This window comes from Brienomyrus brachyistius, chromosome 23 (assembly GCF_023856365.1).
Source record: "Brienomyrus brachyistius isolate T26 chromosome 23, BBRACH_0.4, whole genome shotgun sequence".
NCBI classification, from domain to species: domain Eukaryota; kingdom Metazoa; phylum Chordata; class Actinopteri; order Osteoglossiformes; family Mormyridae; genus Brienomyrus; species Brienomyrus brachyistius.
In genome coordinates this window covers 17,205,166-17,216,310 of record NC_064555.1, presented here as the reverse complement: position 1 = coordinate 17,216,310, position 11,145 = coordinate 17,205,166, and the positions used below count along the sequence as shown (strand labels likewise).

The following is an 11,145-nucleotide window of genomic DNA, read 5'->3' as shown; positions in this document are numbered from 1 at the left end:
GATGTCACCCCAACCCCCCTGTTCCCACGAGACACAAATAGACACGTACGATAAACACCCAGTAAAACAGAAAAAAGGCAAGTTGAAATTCAAATGAAGATTGAAAGAAACAGCAACCTTCTGCAAATATGCCTCACAGATAAACCCTACTAATATACACAAACTGGGTTTCACAATTCACCTACAGAAATGCTGTATTTGCACAGTTAAGAGATACAGACGGGAAGTGATGAAGAACCTTAATTTTTTTTTTTTTTTGTGAAATCAAAAGCTGCTAAATCGCCACAAAGTCGGCTAAAAAGAAAACTGCAAAGGAATGCGGGCGTCGGCTGCACTACGGAGCCGAGATAAGGGCGGACCGCTTGTTGTCGGCCGATATTTGCTGCGCTTATCGTAAGCGCGGCCGGGGCTGCCGCACAGCTCGCTTCCCGTCCGGTGGTCCTCTCCCAGATTAGGAAGTGAATCACACGGGCAGGGGGAGAGAGAGGAGGGAGGTCCGTAGCAAGATAAACATCGCCGAGCTGGGTTTGTCGGAGGAGGAGAGAAACAGGGAGGCCGCTGTCTTTTTTTTTTTTTACAAGAACCTTAAGAAATTAAGATGAGGTAAGATGATAGACCCTGTTTTCGGGGATCGGTGAATTATATAATCAGGATATAAAGCAATGCGAATGCTTACTATCGGCTTGGCTATGTGTGGTGCATCGTAACATTTTGGTCCAGCGAGAAGAGGTGTGATATGGGGTGAGATTGAGAGTACCTCTTACTTATTATGTAACGAGTTCTCGGGAAAATCAGGTCGCTCCATGTTATACATATGTTCTCCTTTTTTAGTTTGCTTGTGCTGAGGATGTAGCAGTTTTTCTCAAGCTTGGAATGAGAAACGAGGGTAAAATAACATTAGATAATCTTTGGTATTCCAAATGTACATTTTTTGCTTTCTGCTATTTTGAGTAAACTGCATTGGGCCTTATCGAAGACACGTAGCAACTCTGAGGAACTGATGTATCAAAAAGCATCATATGAACCGACATCACTGAAACGCAGTTCGACCGCTTGCAAATTGGCTTCAGCCGTAATGATTCAACGTATTAAGACCTCCTACACGCCTTGCGGCGTTTCGTTATCCTCCAACGCATCAGCTAACATGCCAAAGTACGGCGATCGGTTTTGCATTTTGCGCTCGTTTGAATGACGGCGTGAAGGACGGGCGCGCCCGTCTGGCCGGTAGCGCGTGCCGCTGTCCTTCAGCACCGGGGGAGCGCGCGCCAATGGGCGCCACGGCGTTTCCCGGGATCTCCGCGGCGTCTGCTCACGCGCTGGCTGCTCTGACGTAACGCCACTGCGGCTATTCACTAAAACGCATGGAAACAACATAAAACTATCAAACTCGACTTTAGTTAGAGTCAAATAATGTGTAAAAACAAACCCTGGCTTTCAGTTTCCGCTTCAGTTGGTGATTGTTTTTTTCACTGAGTAATATATTGCGTATAAACTGAAACAAATAGTAAAAAACTGATCAAATAGTACTCAAAGCCAGCCTACAAATAATATACTGTACTTTACAGTACTTAAACTTTTTAAATCATTATTATTTTACTCTTTTCACTTCTGTCTCTGGTTTCTCTTCAACAGTGCCACAGAGTCTCACTATAGCAAAAACGTGTTGGAAGTTCAACATGGCTGTCCTCTGAACTCTGTCCTTGGAGGTCAAGGGGCAGGGGGTGGGTCGTCTCTTCGTCTTCATGGCAATGGCCAGCACCCAGAAAAATGTGAGAAAGATAGCAACTTTAATTTCCTGGAGCATGAGGATGAACTTCTCACTGGGGATGAAAACCGCAACCAGCTGCGTCTGCGTCTGCAGAACCTGCAGGGGCGCGAGCCACTCCTCCCCTCTACGCATTTCGGGCCCATGTCTCCACTCTCCCGCCTGCCATCCTGGAGCCCGCTGGAGCCCCTCCCTGAAATCGAGGTCGCAGAAGAGGCCTGTGGTCGTGTGCCACCGGAAGGCGCGGAGGGCAAGATGGAGGAGGAGGAAAATGTAAAGGAGGAGGAAGAAGTGGAGGACAGCAAAGAGGTGGGTGAAGAGGAGGATGAGGAAGAAGAGGAGGACTGGGAGGAGAGTGACTCGGAATTTGAGTTCAGCTACCGCTCCAGCAGTAGCAGCAGCAGCTCACTGAGCATGGAGGGTAAGGATGGATCAGGCAGGCCTGAGCCCGGCTGGAGAGGTGTCCCCCCAGGGGGGGGGAGGGGAGAGGAGCCACCAGAACGGGGCAATGTGACAAGTTTACAGGGCAGGATTGGAGATGGCCAGAGCATCATGGAAATGAAGAACTCCCAGAGCGAAGGAGGCTCCTCGGATTCTGACACAGACACCTGCCCTGAGCTGCACGAGTTGATGGAGGCCATGTGGACCCTTCGGGACCAGGAGAGGTTCAAGGCCCAGGAGATGGAGAGACACCAGGTGCAGCTGACCATGTACCGGCGTCTGGCGCTGATCCGCTGGGTCCGCTCCCTGCAGGGCCGGGTGCAGGAGCAGCAGGACCGCCTGCAGTCCAGCTTCGATGTTATCCTCACACACAGGAAGGAGCTGCTGAGGATGGGTGCAGGCATGGCCACGCCCACCAGCGCCACTGTCAGCCAATCGTAAAGCAGAGGAAGGGGCAGGATCTCCAACCAGCTCTGAGGAGGGTCACATACTTTGTGTAACAGCGGTGGAAGTGGATAAATGAGAGCCTTCAAAGTACTGAGCTCTGTTAGACATCCTTAAAGTCACACCGACTGTTAAAACGGGCTTCTGTAGTTGATGTCCCCAAATGCTTTAAACTATAATGTCACCTTGTCAAAGTTTCTCAGCCAAGTTTTCATTTTTAAATCTTTTGGTGCTCTATTAAGACCATGACCTGAGATTTCAGAGCCCAGTGTCTTCACACCAGCCACAAGCTTTTGTTTCACTTTAGTGTAATTCTTCCGTTACCAGCTGCTCAGCCTCATTTCCTTGTACAGAAATATATATCTATATAATAAAAGTAGTCTAATTGTGTGTGCATCTGTGTGCGTGTGTGTGTGTGTGTGCGCGCATGCATGCACCCTGCAGTGGACTTCCATCTCGCGCAGCGGATTCCCCAGTCTTTGTCCCTGTGCTGCAGTCCGAAACTGCAACCCACAGTAGGAGAAGCAGTTTGAGGATGGATGGGTGGAGAAGCAATCTATTAAATGTATAATTTGTATCAATATCTGTAAATGTTTGAAGCGCATTCTATGCATTAAAAATCCATCTGTGATGTAATAAACATATAAAAAATGTTTTTTTCCGTGTATGTTGTACCCATCTGTATTTACGAGTGGCTGTGATTTTTATTTTTTTTTTGTGGAGTTTTTGAGAAATATACAAACCTCCAAAATCATTTTTTAAATATTCGCAAAATACCTCTGTATCTGCCACTGCATCTGAGTCGCGTGAGGCAAACCTGGGAGGCTTCTTTGCCCGCAGAAAATGAGTAATAAAACATGGCTGTGGGTATAGCTCTTCTCATTCTGTAATAGAATTAAGGAGTTTGATATTGTAACTCACGGTTAGCAACAGATCTGTGAAACGTGATTTAAAGGCACCGTTTATATATTTTTTATAATGATCCACCCCCGAGGCTCACATTCATCACGAGGTTGTATGTTTTCAAGTGCAAGCCTACTCGCTGCACAGTGATCTTCCGTCTAGGTGAAAACTGTTGCCAATCTGAAGTAGGCTTACTGCTTAAATAACGGTAATGAGCTCCTGGGTTGCTGCGGCTATAATCGTTTGTCTATCTGCGGCACAGAGCTCGTTTGTATAGTTATCGTCACACGGTGATGAGGAGGAGGCGGAATGGGTGGGGGAGCGGTGGCAGAAGTCCGAGAGAGTGTGCGCGCTTAATTTCGGCGCCTGGGGCACGGGGCTGCTCGCCGGCCCGTGTGCATGTTCACTGAGATACCGGCGTTCACAGGCTAATCCGCACTTTGAGTTTGTCTGCAGGGGCCAGGGCGCCAGTAGGCCGGGTCCCCGGGGTATTCCGACAGCCGGCGCCCCAGGGCCTCGCAGCGCAGCCGACCCAACACACACTCGCGAGTCCAGCCGTTCTGAGGAGCCAAAGGGCCCTGGGCAAGTTTGGATAATCCCCGCTTGTGGCTGCTAACCCGGAGTAGATCTCGGCTTATCTTTGCTTATGAACGCGTGTGATGGCAGGAGTGTCATGCAGAGTGAATATATTGATCCTATTTTTGCAATACGAATACTAAGCATGAAATCAGCCCGGGCGTAGGTAGCAAATTATTATGGCCTATTTTCACTGTGTCACCGAATCCTTTTCCTTAAAAAAGTTTATTTCTTACGATTACCGAGTCAAAGTAGCCTTATTGTGATGTGACGCCACTTACAATAGCAGAGATGGCCGAGGCGTCTCCTCCCTATATATAAATGCTAATTATCGTAAACCTTAGACCAGCGTCTCGTGTATTGTGCATGTCATCTCATCTCATACTGTCTCCTTATTACCGAGGTTCACTATTTTTCAACCTGCTACACAGCTGGAATTAACTTATTCAAAATGACTTAGCCATAAGTGCTTTGGGATAAAAGAGGGCTGTATGGACTTCGTATTTTAAGAACGTCTTTTTAATTCTCTGGCATATGTCTTTTTTTCTTTTGATCAAGATGCGCATCCTCACCTCGTGTGCATCCTGCGGTTCAGCGGCACTGTGTAATGCACGCGACGGGGCGACCTGCGAGTCACGCGGCTAAGTGCGAGGGGGACCCTGCTGGGCGCGAATCACTGCGACGGATTCACAGCCGCGTACCCGGGGGAGACGCGCGCGCATCAGCAAGGGTTGCGGTACGTGCCGCTGTCTGCTCCCGCTCAAGCCGATCCGCTAATTTAGTCGTTAAAATCAGGGGAAGGAAATTAGTTTAGCACCATATTTTATCGTTTTCTGTGAAACGGTAGCTGTCAAGAGAGAGCCGCGAGGTGCACACAGCTGTAGACCCTCAGATCTCATGCTAATTTCTGAGACCTAGATATGAAGACTGCGACTGTCAGCCGTCTATCATTGTCCCGCATCATCCAGCATTACTGTCGTGTAAAAGGCACAATGAATTATACCAGGCCAGTAGAGGGCGACACGTTGCCACGATTATTGGCGATGAAGAAGCGGGTGCAGTTACGAAACAGAGACACCAGAGGGCATTAAGAACCGGTCAGGGCGTTCTGAAGAGTGCAGGTTTTCTTTCCAACTATAACCTACTTTTCATAGCTTACATAGTTTTCAGAAATCCTCATGGAACAATTTAAAACGTGAATATGGGAGGGTTTAAATTCGATTCTTACATTATTTACTACTTGTAGGCGTACTATGGATTTCCGATGTCAGAATAGTTACTTCACTTGTCCCAGTTCATAAACACACTCAGATACTGACTCTCATCCCACTTACAGTGCCAGTATGACCTGTGTTCCGTCCCCCTGCTTGCATCCATAGAAGTCGCTGATATTTGTTCTGTGACACTGAAAATGCCCCCTCCTCTGATGGGGCGTGACAGTGCAGACTGTGGTGGCCCCTGCAGCATTCTGTTGGTATGGAAACAATCGTCTTTGACATAAAAGAGGCTGTGAGGGGCAAACAAAAAATGGGTGTGTGTGTGGGGGGGGGGGGGAGGGGGGTGTGCAGGGTGGTCCCTGTGGAGCAGGGATGCCTCCGGCCTCCGTATGATAAACCGGATAGAAAGACCAGGTCATCAGAGAAGGAGAGAAAGGAAAGCAGGAAAACAAGGAAGCAAAAGGGGAGAAGATGGGATACTCCCTCTGTTTGCAAAGACGGAGAATAACGAAAAAAAGGAGTTGATAATATGAACCAGACTGTAGCATAAGCATTTCACCAAATCTCGCTGTTTGTGCACAACAGGGACAACGCGGAAGGTGCTGCATTACCGACACGGATCCTACTGCCGTGATTTGGTTCATATTTTTTGGTTCTTATGTTCATAAGTGTGGAATTACGTTACATTAGTGCTGTTGCATCAAATAATCTGAAGTTAACAATAAAATCTCTTTGGGGTCTGACAGGGTACCCTGGTCTGTTCTCACTAGGGTGGTAGTTTCCCCCCCCCCCCCCCCCCCCGGCATTCAGTGACCATTGTCCAGTGCCGGAAGCAGGACCAGTTTAACACTTTCAGGTAACCATATTTTTATCCTTCAATGAGGAGGAGGTGACAAAGGATTCTGTCCGTGTTCATTCATGGTTTCTCTTCAGATGTCCAATCTACCATTCTGCTGGCTTTGTAGATTTAAGTTGGCACAGGGATGACAGAAAAAAAACAATGATGACATCCATAATAATCTAAAACAAAACGCAATAATATATTTTTCATATGTTTCACGTTTTAGTTTCTTAACGAAAAAACAATGTTCTCCCTTGCCGTTTTGTTTTCTGAAATGCAGATGTTTCCGTTCTGGAAACCAATAGCTCTTATTTTTATAATCGTTGCCTTTATTACTTATCCTTTCCGTTGTCAGACTTACGACATGAAGACGGGCCTAAAAAAAGGAAATCCAGTAATAAAATAAATGGGTCAGAACCAGGATGATGGATTTGCAATTAGCAGAATTTTTGTGATATTTCGATTACGTTTATTTCCCTGTTTGACCTCTCATCTTTTACTAATCGTCAATACGACAGGCAAGTAAATACTCTTGAAATACTGGCGTGGTTACGTGTTAAGGTAAATAACAGGCCATTTCTCAATTATTTACGCTCAAGTATGAATAAGATATTTCGTGAATTTCGTTTTTAACTTAGTTATGCCTTGCAACCGTGCTCCGTCATACTTAGAGCTGCAAACTGCTCGAGTCTGGCTTAGCCTTAGACGCTCCTGTCTACATATATAACTCATTATTAACGTGACGACGTGCTTCGGCGTGAAGGTTCGCGGTCTTGGGGAGTCGGGGTGACGGAGCCTATTGGTCGGGGCGGGTTCAGCTGCCTCGTCTGCATTAACCAGCTAATAAATATGAAAACAGCCGGTTTAAACTTTTATTCGTTCACTGCCTGAAAGGATTATACTACTCTATAGAGTCCCATGTAAATCCTGAAACCTCATAATGCCCAATGTTGTCTCATAAAACTGTGTCGGACAATAGCGGAAAAAAGGGAGCTTTTTCACGCATAAAAGGTTTTCACAAGAGCGCATTGAGAGCAGGCTGGCCGTGCCACGCCCCTGGATTATCCGGCTGCCGGTGAAAGCGCGGTGCGGAGAGGCAGGTGCGTGTGCCAGGCACGGGGGTCGCGGGGCCGCCCAAGGTTGGGGACGGCCTGTATCGAATGCGCGCAGCTGCCGGCAGGAATTTGTTCAGGGTTTGTCACTTCCATTTGTTTTGCTCATTTTCACCCCTTCAGATGAAGTGATCTCTCGTGCATAGGTTCCCTCGACACCCCTTACCAGTTTAGGGAAGTAAAGTGCCGCTAAACGGTGACACCAGGAAGACAAAAAGTAAAAGGGGGCGCAGTCCTATCCAGTCTCAACAGCATGAAATCGCACATTAGACCGAGAAGGCGACGGCTAATACCACTCTCTACCATTTTATACACGAGTGAAAATCAATTGCTCAAATCCGTGCCCATTGTACGAACTACCCAAGTTAACACTCGCAGCCAATTCTCTTGAGTTTCCGGCATTGTTCGCTTGCCGAGTAAAACTCATATGGCCTAAATTATTTTCTTAGCTTTACATTGTATCGAAAGATTTACTTTGTATCCAAATGTTTAATTCATGAATGGAGCAACTTTTTCTAATGCATACATATATAAAGGTTGCTCGCGCCTGATAAAGAGTGGGCTTTAGTATAGCCTGAGGTTGTGACAGCCCGAAACCCCTCGCAGCATCACCTCAATCCCTAATCGCAGCAGCTCAAGATCAGTCTCCCGCTCGAATTACTGTACCCCAAGGCGATGGTTCCGTAATCCATCGGCGAATTCAGACCCAAATCCCAGTGGGCTCTGGCAGAAAGGAGAGTGCCTGCTATGGCGTGGTATTGTTCAGATGGACGGTTCCGCGCAAAAACACCGATTCCCTCTCGTTTGACACAGAATGTATCTAGCGTCCTGTGCCCTTACCTATGAGGCCAGTTAAAGCAGAAGACTGCAAATGTTTCAGCACCTGTTGGTTTTCCCGTTAATAATGTATATACTCCATCCCAGCCGAACCTCTTTGCATTGTACAAGCAGCCGTTTGATGGGGCACAGCCTGGATTTGCTTCTTTCTGATTTATTTTTATGCGAGCTCTACAATTCATTGTTCACTTTTTTTTCCGAATAACGGTTTGCTCAGCTTTACATGTAATGACACGAGTGGATCATTCTAGGGTCTTATTCTGGTTAAACACGGTATAAAACTGGATAATGCAGATTGTGGAGTAGCTTACATTTTTGTGTAAGAATAAGTATGGGATAATTTTTTATATTTTTTGTTCATATTATTGGAATAGGTCATCTTTCGAATTGTTCATATATTCCCTCGTTTGGTTTTTACAATTACTTTATTTTCAATAAACTCCAAAAAATGACAAGCAAAGTATAGTAAGTTTTCAACCACATCTGTTTCAATTGAAATATCTCCCTGTCTCAGCCAAGACAGACACAAGGGATTGCTGTCGACCAAATCGTCCAAGTGAATTTAACTTTTCTTCAGTACAAACTTAAATCATGCAGAGGTGAAATGCACCAGGTATATTGCTTTATTCGCAACAGTCTGAGCGGGAAGCTCACCTTCCAGGGCAGTGGGTGGCCATTGTGAACCGGAAACCAACATGGGGACAGGCTCTGACACAGGGCAATATCGGGTGGCTGAGGGAACGGCAGCGACAAAGCAATATATAGATCTTCTCAGGTGATAGAGCGAGAGGCGTGGGTGTGCCATAGCACTCCAGTCTGTCTCACTGTCACTACATTAGCAGCCTGGCTTCCAAAGCCCAGCGGCCGTTCCTGTGTGTGCCTGTGATAAAAGGCGAAGAGAGGAAGTGAACAGCGTGTGGCGGCTGGTAGAGGGCGGGGGGTAAGAGAGGGGGGCGGCTGATTGGGCGGAACGATTGTGTGGGGAGAAACCCCCCCCCCCAGTGCCGAGTGCTTCCTCATTGTCAGTGTTTCTGCAGTATATCCCCGCCGGGCTCCCTCTCCCTCTCTTTCTCTCCTTTTTCTTCCTCTCTTCCCTCTCTCACCATGAACAGATGAGGAGAGGGTCTTGGCAGGGTAATTAAGAATGGCCTCTAAACACGGGAGTATGACAGGAGCGCTCCAGATGAAAGTAAATGATTAAAATAATTACAAGCCCAGAGCTGACGAGCTCGTGCATAGGGTGGCCGGCGGACATTCGTCGGTAATTAGTTAATTAATCTGAATGCAAATTATGAGCCCTAACGAAGCAGTCAGGCGGTAACTTCCATGAAAGAGGAAAAGTGAAAAAGACCCAAAGAAAGGGGGAAAAAACCAGAGTACTAAAATAAGCATAAAATAATCACTCCACCATCCACACCTTAAACGCAACATTTTACATTTTTTGGTGCCGTATTACATTGTACAACAAGAGAAGCGCCCTGTATGTGTGTTTCATGTGTATACTCTGTGTGTGTACTCTGAGTATATACTTCATGTGTGTACCATTTGTGTATACTCCATGTGTATATTCTGTATCTATGTGTGTAAACTCTGTGTGCATGCTTTATGTGTATACTGTGTTTACACTCCATGTGTATATTCTCTGTGTGTACTCTGTGTGTGTATTCTGTGTGTATGCTCTGCGTGTATACTCCGTGTGTGTACATCTTGTGTATGCTCTGTGAGTATACCTCTTGTATGTGCTCCACAGGTATACTCTGCCTTCTCACACTCATACACACACTACTGATGGCAACAATAGACACACAATAAACAAAATCTGCTAATGCAATCCATACTGTACTACACTTCTGAGCTCTATGAAACGGATCCTCAAAACTCGCATAACAAGAAGGAGGGGAAAACAACAGTGAGCGAAATGTAGACAGCAAAATGCAAATAAATAAATATATTTGAGAAATATATTGTGCTGTTTTTCAACTGTGTTTTAGCATCCGGTGTTTGTCCAGGATCTCTGCCAGTCTGTCCTCACAGAAGGTCACATGTAATGCAATAAGTATATATTGGACTAGGTGGTGATGTATTAAACTACAATTAGACAATTTATTTGTTACAGTGCCATGATAAACGTTGCACTTTAAATATTGTGAAAACCCCCTTGACCGTTAAAAGACAACAAAGTAAACGTAGCAGCTAATTGAAGATTTTTGATAATAAAAACTCAAATGCTATAAATGTACCATTCATACAAGTAACTTTTACAAATGTTTTGTTTATCGACAAAAATAAAATTAATTGTGGTTCAGTTATACAGTTAGATGTGTGGATATTTAAATATTAATTCTTTAAAATATGCCTTCTGTAGTATATGTTACTTGATTTGTTCAACATATAAATACTATACAGGTTTAAATTTCCAGAAAATATACAGGGACATAATGATTTAAAGAAATTTTACATTAGTTTTCTTTCGGAACTGTTATTTTTCCAACAGCAACATAAATGGTAAAAATTCATCCAGCCTGTCTCTCAACCACATTTCCAGTACAGGATCGCGTGGTTGAGGGAGCCTTAAGCTGTGCCCTGAATGGAATGCCAGTCCAGCGCCTGGCGCACATGTGAACACACTACGGGCACTTTGGAGTTTGATGTGGCTGCATGACTGCAGGAGGAACCCAGCACAAGAGAGCCTGGAGGTGCGAGGCGAATGTTAAAATATTTAAAAATAAATGTTTCATTCACACATGAGTGAAAAATATGGGGAATTTATTTTTTTTGCAGTGTTTTACACTACAAAAAATGCTAAAAGCCATATGAAACATGAAACTCATCTTTTAAATCAAGCTTCAGATGGCTGATATACAAATTCCTACGTATGTGGGAGATGGACAAAATGACAGGAACAGAAAAAGGATTTTACATTAGAAGCAACAATCACAAACTCCACATGCAGCTAGGGAAGTCAGATTAGGGGTTAGTGCTAAGCAGTAAGTGAGTCTGTATCAGATG

The 11,145-nt window shown here is 45.4% G+C and overlaps 1 protein-coding gene across 2 annotated transcripts; it reads left to right on the top strand.

The window, feature by feature from the left end:
• The first annotated feature begins 114 nt into the window (after positions 1–114).
• On the top strand, positions 115–3,305 carry LOC125719573 (UPF0500 protein C1orf216). Of its 2 annotated transcripts, none has more exons than XM_048994488.1 (2): positions 115–603; positions 1,633–3,305. In XM_048994488.1, exons 1-2 carry the CDS (start codon positions 599–601, stop codon positions 2,645–2,647), a joined length of 1,020 nt encoding a protein of 339 aa, XP_048850445.1. In that variant the 5' UTR covers positions 115–598; the 3' UTR covers positions 2,648–3,305. The 2 variants fall into 2 exon arrangements, with proteins under 2 accessions (XP_048850445.1, XP_048850446.1); XM_048994489.1 differs by lacking the exon at positions 115–603 and adding an exon at positions 604–741.
• Positions 3,306–11,145: the final 7,840 nt, after the last annotated feature.